The 18,811-nt window shown below is 40.5% G+C and overlaps 1 protein-coding gene across 2 annotated transcripts in view; it reads right to left on the minus strand.

Annotated features, from left to right (window-relative positions):
- Window positions 1–18,811, minus strand: part of LOC126291769 (zinc finger protein 316-like) — a 147,612-nt gene that overhangs the window by 110,987 nt on the left and 17,814 nt on the right. For both annotated transcript variants that reach the window (XM_049985454.1, XM_049985453.1), the window contains exon 3: window positions 8,020–8,293. In XM_049985454.1, the coding sequence (XP_049841411.1) occupies window positions 8,020–8,293 (274 nt within the window). The remainder of the gene's footprint in view (window positions 1–8,019; window positions 8,294–18,811) is intronic.

Consider the following 18,811-nt stretch of genomic DNA (forward strand, 5'->3'; position numbering starts at 1 on the left):
TGCTACACAAGCGCAAGCTGCTGAATAAATAACATCAACCACTGGAAAAATCATCACCACCTGACTCACAAGAGCATTATTCGGCAAAAGACTACACATTTGCTTGAAACAATATTCAGATTGTAATTTCTCAAAATAGAAGTTGCTGTGTTGCCTGTAATTATTCCCTTATTTGTCCACAAAGCAGAAAAGTGTTGTCTGAATAAAGAAGAAAGGAATGAAGATTAGGGTCCTGGCTTAGGATGACGTGAAATGTGTGTATGTGCACACATAAAACATTTTTTCAAAGATAAATAGACAGATTAAGTAACAAAAGTTGGGCAAGTAGTGGTAACTTAGTCTGCATTGTTTGGCCAGGGGGAGAGAAAGATTCCATATACAATTTAATCGAAAGCCTACCCTATATTTTCAAAGTCACTTGCTAGTTTAATCTCGACAGCTTCCTTAACAGCACTGTCTCACTAAACAGAAGTGCACATCACGTGTTTTGCAGTCACAGATTTGTTCCACTGTTTGAGCTGTGTGTGACACTTAAACGCAGGATATGGTACGTACGTGCCTCACCTGCGTGGAGGTTATCCTTCAGAGATGTCAGAAAGGCCCCAATCTTAGTCACTGTTTGAAAAAAGACTTCACATATGTGTCTACCCTAGGATCGTGGAGGACCAGCTTGAGCATCACACAAGTGTACAACAACCAAGCGAATCTGCAACTGCAGAACACTGTCTTGGTCCGGTCATTCGACAAAATATAACAACATATAAATTCTGGTCAGTGCTTCAAGTTACTGCAATAGTGTTATAAAGGAAGCCTTCAAGATTAAATTAGCACACGATCAGTGTACATCATCTTTTCCTGCGTACATCATCATGTGGTCCTCAGTGTAGCCCCACCCAACCATGGTTTAAGTTACCGTGCACAGTGACCTCTCATTTCCTTTGTGCTCATCTGTCAAAATATGGCCAATCACTAAGGATGTTCTCCAGCTGCACTCCCATAAGTTATTTGAAGATGGTTGGTTAGTTGGTTGGTTGTTGAAGTTAAAATGGATCAAACTGCAAAATCATCAGTCCCTTCATCCTATATGTATCGAAACAGGAACAATTCTCAGAGGAAGTATACAAAAGGCAAATCTTGAGAAGCACAACTGCAACCAAGATACAATAAGACAGAGATAAAATCATGGGGAAGTCACGAGGGGAGTGAGAGGAGGTAAGGTGAGTGTGGCACTCTGCCCAGAATGCATCCCACCAGCACTACCTCACCATCTGTTACGCCAAGACAAAGAGCCAGCACAGACAAGATGATAAAATTAAAAGTGGGAAACATAGGAGAATAAAAAAGACGAGATGTGTAGGAGACAGGCCAGACTGTTGAGCAAGGACTGCCATGGATTTCCTGGATCAGAGCAGGCAAGGTGTTACTCCAACTCCTCAGAGAGTCAATGAGTCCAAAGTGGTCCACCTCAGAGAAATGAGTAGAAACCACCTATGCGGATGAAACGTAAATCCAGGTCAGCCACTTTGGCATTGTCTACTAGCACCAGAGATTGCGTGTAAGGAAGGTTAAATATTACTCCACAGTGGCCAACTTTGGGCAATCTCATACGATGTGAGCCACAGTCAGGCAACCACCACATTGGCAGTAAGGTGGGTCCTCACATCAGACAATGTGGCCAAGGGTCAGCCAAGTGTGACCAACATGTAGCTGACAAAGGACGGTGGATTCCCTGGGAGAACTGCAAAGGGAAGACTGCCACACTGTCACGGTCTCTTGTATTGCTCTCAGTTTGTTTGGGGAGCCCAGGGCAGACCATTCCGAGTTATAGACCTCCAACAATTGATGGCACAGGGTTGGCTGAAGGTTCTGTTCTGGGACCCCTATTTCCAAAATTGGCATCCTGGTAGCCAACTTTCCAGGTGATCAGCATTTTCTATCTCTGAGATCCCAACATGTCCAAGGGTCCAAACAGAGACAACTGGCTGTCCAGCTTGATGGAGGTCACACAGAAGATCTCAGAGCATTGTGACTAATGGGTGATGAGAGCAGCACTGGTCTATTGCCTGAAGGCTGTTCACAGAGTCACTGAAAATTAAAAGCATCTAGCCAGTGTAAGAATGATGGATACCAATTCAACAGTGAAGACATGCATCCATTCAGCAGGAAGCTTAGTTCACTGTATTCTGCTTGTATGCAAACCCAGTCCACCCACTGACCGGTGATCCGTAAGTGTATAACACTTCCGAATTTGGAAATACATTGGGGACAGCCAGGAACAGGTGGGTCGACTGAATCTTTCAGTCCAAAGGATAAACTGAGACGCATCAGAGGTCGGGTATACATTATGGGGGCGTAGACGATTGCTCCCTGACACGAGGCGATAGTGGGGGAAGTCGGGAATTCAGAGCGGAGACTCACTGTAGGTAAACTGCAAGTGTGACGCCAGTTCTGTGTCTCCATTATGGGAGGTGGATCTCCCAACTAGGAAAATGGACACATTAGTTCAGATATACAAACCAGGTATTTGGGGAATGTTACTCTGCTTGTCACTTAGCCCTATGTTTATCCCCTAGCACAGCCATCACAGGAAACAATTTGGGGTTGTATCTGTCTGCATTGAACGAGTTCTTTCCCTCTGAACACCCTACTGGGGTTGTATGATCACCAGCAGGAAAAAGCTTCATCCGCTTTATATGCAAGTCATCCGCCACAGTGCCATCCAGGCCAAACGGGGGCTGTCCCCACAGGTGCCACCCAGCCTCAGCAACGGCTACCTGGCCAGTAATCCGTTGCTTGGAGTCCACGTGCAAGTCGTGATAGGCGCACACTACTCGGAATATGTGAGGAGTTTTCAGCTCGGCCACCAACAGTGCTGTCCCTCCATAGTCAGGGGGCTACCACCGTGCAGGAACTTGACACACCGCTCCCCCTCAACGGGATGGCTACTGTGCTGGGTTTTGGGAGTACTACCTTACTGGAAAGGAATGGTGCTAAGGTGGTAAGGCACAAAGGTAGAACATACACCACACTGTGCATCCTTCCCTGCGTGATCCGCACCTGTGAAAAATTTGGATAAGTGGTGCGAGATCAAATGCGACAATGAGGACCATGTATTTATTAACGAAAAGGTGTAGAGAGCATGCGAAATGAAAAGCTAGGGTCCTAAATCACGTACCAGGTCCAAGTGGGGTCTGCACCAGAAATACCATCTGATGGAAAGGCTGAGGGACAAAGAGGTAGTGGAGTATAGAATTGCAGCACAAAAAAAAGGAAGATTGGGGACCCATGATAGCCAAGCAAGTACTCACAAAAGAGTTGTGAGCCCCCTAGGGGATTTGAAGATTGTAAAGCTGTCACAAGATGCTGTTCGTTCATTATCCGTATTCTAGCTAAGGCTGTACACAAAAAAAAAACAAAAAAAAGTTGAAGATGGAAAGGGAAGACAAAATTGACTAAGAGGTGGGAGATACAATTACATAACCTTTCCACCCGATTCTGTAGTGTGACAAACCTTTTCCAAGTACCATGTTCCTGATGAGCTGAGCAATGTTTTAAGTAGTGCCTTTACTAAAGTAGGGTGAATGGAGTAAATTAAACTACTCCAGAGAACTGATTTTAACCAGACATATATGTCCAGTGAAATAATATTGCAGCGATTTAAACAATTTCAACCAAAGGTGGGAAGTGAATATTCTGAGCTAATACATTCTTACATATTCTTCTTACAAAGATACAGGCAAAGCCAGTAATTGTTAATACAATTTGTATAAGCCAAAATTCAGTAGTAAATGTCATTTGCAACATATGATCTACAGCACGTCTTTGGAGCAGGAAAGTCACAAAATCGCTGTATGTTTCCATCTCTTTCTTTAAAAAAAAAAAAAGGAGACTATATAAAGAAAACAAAATTTTTAATGAGGAGGAGTTTTCTTCCACCATCAGCTTTATCCTATGAGAAACTAAGGAAAACCTGTGATGACGGGTGAAGAGACTAGGTCACTACCAACCACTCATAACCAAAGAATATAACGCAATAAAGGGTATCCCACTCCATTTGCCCACTTAATGTTACTGCACTGCAGCTCGGCCCAATGGCAAACTAAAATGTAACACTACAATATGGAGAGGAAAGGTATTTTCGAACTGCAGCAGTTACTGACAAAACAATTCTCCGCCCACCTTCGGTTTCGGTCTTCTGGTCACCTTCAAGTATCGCAAAGCTATTTACGACAGCCTGTATGGTAACATTTTTACTGTTGTGTTGAATAAAATATCCAATGCCACTGCCTTCAATAATTAAATATACTATACAGGTAACAGTACAATTATTTTATTGCTGATGGCAGTCAATTCAATTTATCTGACAACACAATAAAAGTGAAGCCATTCAGGCTGCCGTAAATAATTTTGTGAGGCCTAATGATGACCATAAAACTGGAACATGGCAAAGAATGATTAGTTTGATAGCAGTTGTTGGCAGAGTAAGAATATCATTTTCTTCAAATACCTAAGAGCTGTGGGGTATCACCTACACATGATAAACTGACATGCAGGATATCTGAGGCAGTCAAAATACCCTCATACTTCAAAAACGAACCTTAATGCAAACACCAAAGAAAGCAGACACACTGAGATGAGAGTACAACTGAACCGCAAGTTTAACGAGTCAAGTGTCGAGCGAGGTGGCTTAGGCGGTGCTGTGAGGGTTGGGTTGGGTTGTTTGGGGAAGAGACCAAACAGCGAGGTCATCGGTCTCATTGGATTAGGAAAGGAAGTCGGCCATGACCTTTCAAAGGTATCATCCCAGCATTTGCCTGAAGCAATTTAGGGAAATCACAGAAAACCTAAATCAGGATGGTTGGACGCGGGATTGAACCGTCGTCCTCCTGAATGCGGGTCCAGTGTGCTAATCACTGTGCCACCTCGCTTCGCTCAGTGTGGTGGTGTGACACACGACTCATATAAAGGAGGGCGGTGCTTCAAATCCCTGCCCAGTCCCCAGACTTCAGTTTCTGAGGTTTCCTTAAATTTTTGGAGCCAAACGTCAAGACTGTCGTTCCCCAACCTGAGTATGCATTCTGCTTGCCTTACTTCTGTTTTTTCTTGTGCCTTTGTCCCACATCAGCAAAAGGTCAGCATAGTTGTTAATGAATTTGGTGAGGTGAGTTTAGAGGCAGTCGAATGCTCTTCTTGACATCATCCCATTACACTCCGGAACAGAATACATGTACCTGAGTTGCAATATTCATGTGAAAGTGGGTGAAAGTTTTCTCTAAGTGTATGTATAGTGTAACTGATGCGAGATGTGGATGCCAGCCCAGTATTTACGCAGTGGTATGTGGTAAATCATCCAAACATGTCACATCCAGGCTGTTTGCACATCGACCCTAGTCATTAATCCACCAGGCAGATTCAATCTGGAGGCAGTTCATCTCCCTATCCCAGAAGTGGTGATTTAACTTACACAGCTGTCCAACTAGGTGGAAACCTAGAACTTATTTCCTTCTTAATACGTCGCGGTTACGAATTACTAATGCCAGTAGTTTAAAGAAGAATGGCACAGTCGATGGTAGCTGACATCGGAGATTAACCTATGAACTATCTCGGAAGACATTTTGGAGAACGGCAAATCCACACTTATAGCATTTGTAGACTTAGAGAAAACTTTTGACATTGTTCATAGGAATGCACTTTTTGAAATTCTCTAGATATCATTGATAAAGGACAGGGAGCAAACGACTACCTATAACTTGCACAGTAGCCATACTGCAGTTATAACAGTCAAATGACATGAGATGATGCAGTGGTCAAGAAGGGAGTAAAACAGAGCTTCAGCTTATACCTTGTGCTGTTAAGTCCTTTCAGACGAGAATTTTTTCTGGAGAAAGGAAAATTTTTCTTTATGCTCTAATGCTCATAGGTGACTTTTTTAATGATTTTGGATGCATGATTTATACAAATGTTTATCCATTTTCAATACATACTTTTAAAATTTGGCCTCTTTTTATGGACTACAATAAATAATTTTGAAATGTTCATGGTTGTAACAAATAAACAGTTAATTCAATAATCACCATGGACTGTTGATTCTGGTGGTTACAAGCTGCTGTGCACTGCTACATTCACTTGTAGATATTTTTCCAGTGATGCCTAATAGGTGGGAGAACTTGTGCATTACAAAAAGACTGAACACTCACAGATGTGTACAAGAGATTTCCATTGATGAAAAATATTTCTGTTGCATCTAAACACCCTAAATATTAATGTACACAATTGTAGCCAGAGGGTTTGAAATGGTTAAGCTGTACACTGAGCAAACACTAAAGGAAACTGAGAAGAAATTTGAAAGCTGTGAACAAAATTAGAGAGAGATGAGTAAGAATTACCACTTTATCAAAAAGCTTTTTCACTTTTAATCTTTCTATTGCCAGTACTGAAATTTCGCCTTCTAAAGGTAAGTACTTCTTGTCCCATCAACATGCACATGAAACAATTAATATACACAATATGTGTATATTGTACCGTATAGTAACTTATTAAATAATTTTTCTTTACTTAGAAGCACATTTTAAGTTTCAGTTCATTTGATTTTGTAAACGATATCTTGAAGGTGGGAGACATTCTACTCATTGCATTCAGAGAGTTGAAATCTGAAAAGTTTCGGTCCACTTTCCCCAGCACGTCTCTAGGTTTATGTTGACAACAGCAGCACAAATATTGTTCCACAGATTGTCCATGGACAACTGGTATACACCAAGGGCTTAAGATATACTCCTACGAAAAAGTCACAGGGGGCTCAATATGACGAGCAAGCTAGCCACCACAAATCCCCCTGAAAGGGATAAGATGTTCGGGGAAATATTTGCATAAGAGTGTCATCAACATTCATGATGTAGCACCGTCCTGTCGAAACCAGACATCAACAACAACCATTTCCTCAAGTTTGGGAAGAAAAAACTACTCAGTCACCATTTCATAACATTCCAAAGTGATTGTAACTGCCCTATCATTGTCATGGGCCAATAATGCCAATTTTGAATAACACACACACACATTACAATAAATTTTCAATCAGGAATATGACCTCCAGGTGCAATATCAAACTGTTCTCCAAATGCATGCCGGGTTGTGATGACTGAACAGCTTTCAAAAAACGTAAGTTGCCAGAGCTAACACATGCTCCTACCTGAACTGTTGCACAATTGCAATTCAAATAATGTAATAAAGAGTGATGACCACTGTGTGGCACTCATTTCAAATAAGGAAGTTTCCACACTGTACCCTCTACATTCTCCGACACAAAACCAGACCTCACACAAAACATGCTTAATGGTATGTCCAGCAACCTTTGTCCACATTTTGCAGTTTGGTGTTTCTCTGAGGTAAAGGAAGATAATTGCTACATCCACTGTTAAAGATACAATCATATAAGACATTGGTTCTGCCAGCTGAGTGTAACGTGTTGTACTAGAGATAAAAGTGGCTAAGGAGACAAAGCACAGAGAGACAACTTCTGTTCGTTAACGCAAGTTGTTGTGTAACAAAAATTATACACGGTGATAATTTTTTGCGAAAAGACAGTCTCTGAAGTGACGCTAAAATCCACTTTTCATTGCAAAACTGCATGTATTCCTCTGGATATTAGATCTGCAAAACAGTGTATGTGCGTTAATGTTTGTTCAATCCGCCTTACTCCCAGTCATAAAAAAATTGTTTGGACCATATGATCAAAACTGATGTAGAAATATAATTACTAACAATTTTTAGCAATACCAACAATATATAGCTATATATAAGAAAACACCCCAGTATCAAAACTGACATTCTGAAGGCCATCTCAGCTTTATAAAATGTTGCACAACATTCTGGTAGTATTCTGCAATGATCTTCCCTTACAAACTGCATAGCAATATCACTCTGAATCTTGAAGACATTCTTACAACTGAGTATCAAGGGAGGTGTAACTGAGCCAATACTTAATTTTGTTGGAAAATAAAACATACTTTACAAAAAACTGACCATGCATCGAGGACACTGCCATCACTTTCAGCTGCGATCTCCTCGGACCGACCATGGGAGCAGTCGCTGCCACAACCGTCACGGTCTATGGCCGGGCTGTCACCGCCGTCGTCATTGTCATCATCATCGTCGTCATTGTCTCCTTCGATGTCCTCGTCCGTTCCGTACACGGGTTCCACATGCTCCATGGGGTCGATCCGACCCACAAGTATAACCCTGTTACCATCTACATTACTTTGGCGAGCACACCAGCCATTTGCTTCTGCTGCGACACCTGAAATTAGATCATATCAAAATGACTGGAGTACAGACACACAGATAAAAGGACACATATCATATCTGTAGCCAAATAAAGATTAAAAAAACGTTTTTGAAGTAATGCATGATACACAATGTGTTGTCTTACAATATATTTATTCAGTACTGGTTTTGATCGTGGACCATCTTGACAGTGAAAAAATATCTACTGTAACAACTTCACATTGCACACGCGCTATTTAACTATGAAAGTATACACCCACAGCTGAATTGAAAATGTAAGAAAAATGATAATGTCTTAATACAGGCTTAAACAATTTTCTTACATTTTAAAGTCATTAATTGTGTATACTTTCCTTGTTAAACAGCACATATAAAGTGTGAAGTTGTCACAACAGATCTTTTTCCACTGTCAAAATGGTCCACGATCGAAACCGGTAAATGACAGAATGTTAACATCATGTCACATCAAAGGTTTCTCAAAACTGTTACCAAAAACTCTTGCCTTTCCGATGGGGTTACCCAAGACAATGGCCGAATCTTATCTCCTACTGTCTGTGCTTCACTTAAGTCCTCCTACATACTTGCAGGACTAGCACTTGTACAGGCCTAGAGGATTGTTTACAGAATGAATTTTCACTCCGCTGTGTAGGATATCAATCGAGTCAGACTTACCAATTTGGTGGAGATACATATTCACTTCATTTTCTTCTTATTTTACTTGACTTTTATCCCAGATCTGGCAGTAATAGACTTCATCTCCTCAATGCTCTCTTCCTCTCAGAAGGAAATGTAATACAAAAATTTCTGTTTTTCTTGAATAATCATACAGAGATTTTTCACTTAAATATATTCCTTATGTTGTCTGCCAATTGTGTACAACTACCTCCAGATAACATCAAATCTCCGATCAGAATGTCCAACTCTAAACCACTACTTACTTCACAGAATGATTAGTTTGGTGTGACCAGTCAATAAAGATACAGGTCCGAGAAGCCACGAGTTCAAACATTTGTATACTTCCTGTTGCAAGCTTAATGCATTACTGTCCTGTTTCGAAAACAGGCGTCTTACCTCGGTATAGCTCTCCACATGCAAATAAAACAGTAAATACACACTACAGTTGCCCTCTCCTGTACCATGTAATAACCTATTTTATAATTTTTCCATTTATGACTATCATTCATCGGTAAGAATACATAGGGATATGTGTGGCGCTTCTGGAGTAGTATGTACCGTACGTATCATGATAGCAGCGGAGTGTGCAGCAGTTTGAAACTTCCTGGGAGATTAAAACTGTGATCCATTACAGGACTCTGATTCTGCAGAGCGTTTGTCCACGAGAAGTGCAGTTGCAAGATCAAATCTCGGTCTGTCAAGCAGTTTTAACCTGCCAGGAAGTTTCGGATCGGTGCAAACTTTGCTGCAGAGTGAAAATTCGTTCCGGGGACACCGCCACCCAATCTAGTGCAGCCCATTGTTGCTGCATGTCTGTGGGTCAGTACATTTTGTCCCCCTGTTTCTTGTCAATCTTTATATTACTGCTCACTCATCTCGCAATTCGTGATGGCTCATATAAGGTGTCACCTCTTGTTTGAGTGCTCTTGTAAAAGAAGAAATATAAATCAGGCTGTGCGGCATCCAGAGAGTGAAACTCTCTGCACTGTGTGCAATTAAGAACATATAATCCTGGAAAGATAAATCACCACACACTGTGTGTTATTTGCTTTGTTACTAGTTTCACTCTCTAGACAAGATAGTCTTCAGCTCATTCTTTGCCCTCATATGATGCCGCACCCAGTAGGCTATTCTACCTCACGTACCCTGTCAGTAGCAGCCAGGCGGACTTTCGAACAGCTGACGCGAGGGGAGTAAACACAACCGTAATCCACCGTCCAAGCACACATGTACCTGACAAGCTCAAGCATGAGCAGGATTCATCCAATAGATCCCTCAGACTGATAAGTTTCAGAGCCCATTCTGCACCACTGTCAATACGACAGTGCTAACACAGTTCACCGGTGCAGACTGTCAGAGAAGATCCGATCATGTGGAATAGATTCTCAGATATGTGCGTGGCTTGAGAGAGTCCTGAAGTAATAGCATCCAGTAAGCACACTGTCCAGGACGACAAATATCTGTCGGAGATGAGGGTATCGACAGGAGTGCCGCAAGGAAGTGTGATAGGACTACTCGTTCTCTATTCATGTAATGAACAAACAAACTTGTAACCTGCGATAGTTTGCTGATTGCTATACCAAGAAGAAATGCAGATGATAAACGAGTATTCATTGGACAAATATATTATACTAGAACTGACATGTGATTACATTTTCACGCAATTTGTGTGCTTAGATCCTGAGAAATCAGTACCCACCTCTGGCCGTAATAACGGCCTTGATACTCCTGGGCATTGAGTCAAACAGAGCTCGGATGGCGTGTACAGGTACAGCTGACCATGCAGCTTCAACACAATACCACAGTTCATCAAGAGTAGTGACTGGTGTATTATGACGAGTCAGTTGCTCGGCCACCATAGACCGGTCGTTTTCAATTGGTGAGAGGTCTGGAGAGCGAGCTGGCCAGGGCAGCAATTGAACATTTTCTATATCCAGAAAGGCCCATACAGGACCTGCAACATGAGGTCGTGCATTATCCTGCTGAAATGTAGGGTTTCGCAGGGATCGAATGAAGGGCAGAGCCATGGGTCGTAACACATCTGAAATGTAACGTCCACTGTTCAAAGTGCCGTCAATGCGAACAAGAGGTGACCGAGACGTGTAACCAATGGCACCCCATACCACAACGAATACACGCTTCCAATGTGTGTTCACCGCGATGTCGCCAAACACGGATGCGACCATCATGATGCTGTAAACAGAACCTGTATTCATCCAAAAAAATGACGTTTTGCCACTCGTGCACCCAGGTTCGTTGTTGAGTGCACCATTGCAGGCGCTCCTGTCTGTGATGCAGTGTCAAGGGTAACCGTAGCCATGGTCTCCAAGCTGATAATCCATGCTGCTGCAAATGTCGTCGAACTGTTCGTGCAGATGGTTGTTGTCTTGCAAATGTCCCCATCTGTTGACTCAGGGATCTAGACGTGGCTGCACAATCCATTACAGCTGTGCAGATAAATGCCTGTCATTTCGACTGCTAGTGATACAAGGCCATTGGGATCCAGCACGGCGTTCCATATTACCATATTTACTCGAACCTAAGCCGCACTCGAATCTAAGCCGCACCTGGAATTTGAGATTCGAAATTCAAGGGGAGAGAAAAGTTTTAGGCCGCACCTCAAAATCAAAACAAAGTTGGTCCATTGTAATATGAGACACAATTTAGGTCGAATGAATGCCGATACTACAGCTACAGTAGCTTAGCAGTTAAGCTTTACCAGGTAACCATTGCTATGTGTCAGGCGCTCCATCTGTATTTATACGAGTATCCTTCCTTTTTCACGTGCTTCATCTGGTTTGAATTGATTGCTTATTTATCTTTGATCTGATAAGTGCAGTTCTCTTTGTTATAGGTGTTTACGTCACTCTAAACTGAAAATGCATTATTGTACTGCGTCATGCACTGTTTGTCACATTTTGATAATGAGTGTTTATGACCTGTCGCCACTCGCGGCATGTCTTGCTTTTGTGCGTGCCACCGACGCTTCAATAAAGAGAGAGAGAGAGAGAGAGAGAGAGAGAGAGAGAGAGAGAGAAAGGAAGGAAGCATCTCATTAGCGAAACAATGGCATGAGACTGCTATTTGTTGTTACTTACACTGCTTTAATAATGATCAACAAGAACCAAATAATAGACTGCGTGTGTTAGAAGATATTGTGAAGGAGAGTTTAGCGAAAATTTTTCTTCACTTGAAAATCTTTGCAGATGCTCTTTAGTACATTACATTCTGCACAGAAATTAGAGTCATCTTAGATTTAAGAATCTAGTCAGTTGTGCTTCACTTCTGACTGTATCACTATTCAGCATAAGAATAATACGAATACAAACATGACATGACATGTATATTCTTCCGTGTTTGCTGTTTCTCACTCTAGTTTCGTAGTTTATTAGGCAGACAGGATTTAAATGAGGTAGCAGCAAACACGAAAGAATACATGGCAAAATGTTTATATTCATATTATTCTTATGGTGAAGAGAATACTGCATATGACTCACAATTCATAAAAGTTCCTATTAGCAACCATCTCTTATCACAAGTAGGAAAAAATTCAGAACGTAGAGTTGGCCATATTGACAAACATCCCAAACAGTCTTGCCAGTCGGATTTTCGTAGTACACTGAAAGGCTGCTACATTCGAAGGTGAACAATACGGAATTTGTATTTACTTCGTTGGATAATGTATGAAAATTCAATGGTCGAAACTTGGGGCAGAGAAAAAAAAATTTCATCTTCCACCTTAATCTATTTACTGAAGCAGAGGTTTTGGCGCCAGTATTTATCTTTGTGCCTGCAAAGCATGCCTGTGTAGCGCTACATATATTCGACGGCAGAAGTTAAGTGTGGCGGCACCTACCAACATTCTACAGAACTTCCGCTTACTTTGTACTCGATTCTAAGCCGCAGGAGGTTTTTTGGATTACAAAAACAGAAAAAAAGTGCGGTTTAGATTCGAGTAAATACGGTACCTTCCTGAACCCACCTATTCCATATTCTGCTAACAGTCATCGGATCTCGACCAATGCGAGCAGCAATGTCGCGATACGATAAACCACAATCGCAATAGGCTACAATCCGACCTCTATCAAAGTCGGAAACATGATGGTACACATTTCTCCTCCCTACACGAGGCATCACAACAACATTTCACCAGGCAACACCAGTCAACTGCTGTTTGTGTATGAGAAATCGGTTGGAAACTTTCACGTCAGCACGTTATAGGTGTCGCCACCGACACCAACCTTGTGTGAATGCTCTGAAAAGCTAATCATTTGCATATCACAGCATCTTCTTCCTGTCGGTTAAATTTCACGTCTGTAGCATATCATCTTTGTGATGCAGCAATTTTAATGGCCAGCAGTGTAGATAGACTTTTTATTTGGCATCATGAATGGCAGCTTGTTGAGGGAAGATGCCATTATTTTTTGGAAACATTATTGAACAAATCTATGGAACTGGTACTTGAAGCTGACTGCATAATGATTGTACTGCTGTCAGTGTACATTTCATGAATGACAGCAAACACAGCATAAGAGAAATTATGACCCATACCTGCTCCATTTGGTAGTAGTACATGAACCAGTACTGGTGACAGGTATCTTCTACCCTGCGCCGTACGGGGGCATGTGGAGTACGTATGTAGACGTAGCCTGTGCTACCTGCACCTGCCTACAACTGTGAGGAGGGTCACCCTCACCTTGTGGGGCACCATCGTAACAGCGTGTGTTGAAGGAAAATAGCACGTCTGGCACCACCATCTATACGACGATGCTCAACAGAGCTCTGAACCTGTATGTGTCGCCAATTTGCAGTTTTTTCAACTGAATTAATTTTTTGATATAAATAAGTATATTTTACAAAACATTCAAGGAATCCTAAACTAATTCAGATTTTCGAGTAATCGCATAAGATGCAGAACAAAAATATATTCAAAGTTGGAAAGTTAGTATAGTAGAAAAATAACAAAAAAAGAAAAGAATTTTAATCATAAATTTTGGAAGCATGAGACAGGGAAAAATGACAGAAATGGTTAAATTATTAGTTATTCTTATATATGAGAAAATCAATATTATAGTCACAGAACATAGGTCTTGAACACCAAAGGTAGCATTTACTAAAGTATAAATAGACATACAACCGAAAAATTTTTTTGTTGTTTTTTGTTTTTTGTGTTTCTATCGGCTGTACTGAGCTGAGGTAAGTACTGGCCAGCCCCTCTATCTCTTTGTTAGTAATTGTTTCACATCTTTATATGAGATTTTCCATTAATTAGTTAAATAGACATACAATGCAATTATGATACTCCATCCAGTCTATCCTCTAATCTGTTTGAAGTCAGTTAGGACATACAGCTTTAGGAAGCAACAATAGGAGCTGTATTAAACCAGGGCGCAAGAATAAATCGCAACGTGATGGTTTTTTGGGAAGCATTAATTTCAGATCAGAATTATAACTTTTCTCATATTGACTTAAACATCACTTCGTGTGAAGATTTATATATTTTACAGAATTAACAATTTTTGGACAGATTCGGCCTTTGTATAAGCTTTACTTCACGCGACTAGCAATCATAGTTCGTGACAGTTTATGGACATTAAACGGGAACAATCTTTTTATCGAAAGTGACAGAACATTGTTTAGTATCTCTGATATTGACGGAATTCCAGATTAGATACTTATCCTTGGAATGCGATCGTGTGAATGAACTGATTTATTAATAATTATTGTTAAATAAAATAACGTGTTAATTTGAAACTGACTATTCGTCTTGAACCTTACTTTGATTTAGGTTCATAAATAATTAGGTTACGTGATTTTCATCAAGAATAAACTGCAGATCAGTAACTGAAACAAGTGAACGAGAATCTATTGAAAACACTAGTATTAATTTACTTATGGTTTTTTCCTTCAGAACTGGGAAGACAATACGTGTAGTGGCTCACTGGGGTTAATTTAAGAACTAGCCAGGATAAGACAAAACCCCTCAATACCAGTCAATGTATAGATAAATTAACATTCCTACTTTCATGCAGGATACGGAAGTCAGGATAGAAAAAGGGGTCGCTACATTAGGCAGCAAGTAATAAATCCAGATTACATGTATTTATTTAAGAATAGACAGTTACACCAGAATAAATTAAATAACCAGTACAGCACATTAGAATATGAAGGACAGGCATGCAGATATTTTTCCCAATAAAGATTGCCACAAACATAGAAATTCATGATACATCTATGAGAAAAATTTACAGTTACAAAGTGAAAATATTTTCTTGTCCAATCTGACAATGTATTTAGAGACTGTAGTTTACAGTCTTGTGTCTTGAAAATGAAAAAATTAATATGGAGAACAATCAACAGAACACTGAGTAATGAAGTTAGGAAAGACACAATCATAAAGTTTTACTAGGTAATCACTACCTGTACATTGCCGTTTGGAAGTGAAACTTGGACAACGACCACTAAGCAAAAAAGTGGAGTTCAAGTGGGAGAAATGATACTTCTACAAGGAGTGAAGGACTGAACGATTTTAAATAGACTGAGAAGTGACAACTAAGAGTAACAAAGAAAAGCAGATTTGAGACTACCAAAACAAGGCTTGAATTTCAGACCTATAGAAACAAGATCCGCAAGGAGGCAAACAAAAAGTAAGTTGGATGCTTAGAAGACAGAGCAGGCCTATGGCCTAGACCAGGTGCTCAAACGTTTTCTGTCACACACCCTTCTGAAACATATATTATTCCCCTACCTCCCAAACCCCCTATTTTTCCTTTCCTTCTTCAACACTTGGCATAAAAACAGCCCACCATATCTGCTCACTTCTGTCCAATTATTGCAACAACTGGATACAACAACAATAGTATTTAGAGTGTGCCCATCAAGCATATGAGAGTTAAAATTCTTTAAAATTATCATACATTTATATTATCCAAAGGTAAATGATAACTAATATTAGAACTAGATTATGATTATCTATGGTTGCGTGTGAAGTTCTTGGAACTGAGCAAATATGTATATTTCATTACTTTTTTCTGGATTGTAGAATAGTCAACATTTAAGTGAGCATTTAGAAACTGTTATATTCAAACTGATCATTCAAAAAGAAAATTAGCAAGAGTAAACATGCACATGGTACAAAATTTGGAAATTTTCTGATATTTGCACATTTACTGAGATGCGTGTTCATGAGTCTGCAAAGAAGGCAGATCCAGTTTCAGTCGGAAACCCTCAGATCCCCTTTCAGCTGCAGTCGAGACTGATGTCTGGTCTCGATTAACGCCATTGCAGAAAACACTGACTCAAACAAGCAAGTTGATGCAAAGCGTAAAAACACATCCACTACCCCTCTTGCTAAACTGGTGTATTCATTCTATATCTGTACCCAAAACTTTTCAAGAGATTTCAATTTAAATTCATTTCAAAATGTTATCACTTGAGAGTTCTATTAGATCCTCCTCTCCCCCTGTTGACAAGTGATCTGCTATGATTGAATCTAATGGTTGCAGAGCCATTCACATTTAGATGTAGGCTCTGGAAATTTATTCTTGAATTATTGACTAAGGGCTCTGAGATGTTCTGCACAAACAAGTGAGCAAAACAACACAAAACATTATCTGTTTGACCAGTACTACTCATCCCAGTAGTTGTGACAAGCACAACAAAGCAATCCCTTGTATAAAAACTCAACATTAAGAGAGTGCTCTCAGACAAAGTCAAGTTTAAGAGCAGGACTGACAACAAACAGAAAAGGAACCATAGTAAAAATAAGTTAGTCTGTTGCAAGCAAACAGTCACTGCATGAGGAAGAAGCTACTCGTGTTACTTTTTGCAGTCTTGAAAAGAGAACACTGGTTAACAGCTGATCATCTGAATTTTTCCCAAGTAGTTATGTTAGTGGAAACATTATAGGCAAAAGTATATAAAAACATTGAGCTGCTAGCATATTTGTTAAGGATTCAATTAGAGTTCCAAAGGCAGGCGTAAGTTCATAATAAACTGAACTTGGTGCACAAGTTTTCTGTGAAAGGAATATTATGTTGATCAGCTCAGACAAATCTCCAAATGGAGGTACAAATGCATTTATTAGACATATGTACACATCTACATCTACATCCATACTCCGCAAGCCACCTGACGGTGTGTGGCGGAGGATACTTTGAGCACCTCTATCGATTCTTCCTTCTATTCCAGTCTCATATTGTTTGTGGAAAGAAAGATTGTCGGTATGCCTGTGTGTGGGCTCTAATCTCTCTGATTTTATTCTCATGGTCTCTTCGCGAGATATACGTAGGAAGGAGCAACATACTGCCTGACTCCTCTGTGAAGGTATGTTCTCGAAACTTCAACAAAAGCCCGTACCGAGCTACTGAGCGTCTCTCCTGCAGAGTCTTCCACTGGAGTTTATCTATCATCTCCGTAATGCTTTCGCAATTACTAAATGATCCTGTAACGAAGCGCGCTGCTCTCCATTGGATCTTCTCTATCTCTTCTATCAACTCTATCTGGTATGGATCCCACACTGCTGAGCAGTATTCAAGCAGTGGGAGTACAAGCGTACCGTAACCTACTTCCTTTGTTTTCGGACTGCATGTCCTTAGGTTTCTTCCAATGAATCTCAGTCTGGCAACTGCTTTACCAACGATCAATTTTATATGATCATTCCATTTTAAATCACTCCTAATGCCTACTCCCAGATAATTTATGGAATTAACTGCTTCCAGTTGCTAACCTGCTATTTTGGAGCTAAATGATCAAGGATCTTTCTTTCTATGTATTCGCAGGAGAATACACTTGTCTAAATCGAGATTCAATTGCCATTCCCTGCACAATGTGTCAATTTGTTGCAGATCCTCCTGCATTTCAGTACAATTTTCCATTGTTACAACCACTTTATGTACTACAGCATCATCCACAAGAAGCCTCAGTGAACTTCCAATGTTATCCACATGAGGAACTTTCCAAATCCTAATATGAACGTGGTGATTGGGCTAGCTGTAATGACACAAACTAAAGGTACTTGACTGGGATCAACAGCTTTCCTCCACTCCCGACTGTGTCAGCAGGCGGCACCGAGTTTAGCATCTTGTCCGTGCACCAAAGTGGCCACAACACGAAGTATTAATGACACACAAAACAAAACTCGGCACAGCACAACAACAGTGTTAGTGTACATTTGCATCACGTGCCGCTCTAAGACTGGTAGCAACCCAAAACAAATTTATACCATTTTATAGTCTTGCTCTGTGTCACAAGATTTGTCAACTGTCAAAATGAAAGAAACAGTGAAAAATTAGGACTGAAATTAGAAAGGCCGTACTAAGACAGAAAGAAAAAGCTCTCTCTCCTGTCTCTCCCTCCTTCCTCCGCCTTTACCTTTGTCTTCATCACCCCTCCCTTCATCCTCACAACCAAGTGGATCACTTTCATCCTGTGTTTGGAGAGAGCTATCACTCCTTTCTGACTTCCTGCAGCCTGTACCTTTATACTTATACTCTGTGCAAGAGGAACTATCAATTCTAAAAGCTATGATTACCGTTTTTTAATTGCTTATCAGCAGTATTGGAATCTGGGCACCTGAAAGCAAGCAACATCTCTCCGTGGTTTTGTAGCTTTTCACAAGTGAATTTTCCATCTGACACATAACACTGTGAAGAGATACAGATTTTTTTACTGAAAGATTCTACCAAACAGTCAAAGTGAATTTGAGACTAGCCAAACTTAATTTCAAACACACACTTACAAATAAAGCAACAGATTCTTTCTCATCAAAGAACAGCCGTTACTCTACGCACTGCTTTCTGCATGTTGTCAACTCTCCATTTAACAAAAAACTGGTGCATTATATCTCATTTGTGAC

This window comes from Schistocerca gregaria, chromosome 9 (assembly GCF_023897955.1).
Source record: "Schistocerca gregaria isolate iqSchGreg1 chromosome 9, iqSchGreg1.2, whole genome shotgun sequence".
NCBI lineage: Eukaryota > Metazoa > Arthropoda > Insecta > Orthoptera > Acrididae > Schistocerca > Schistocerca gregaria.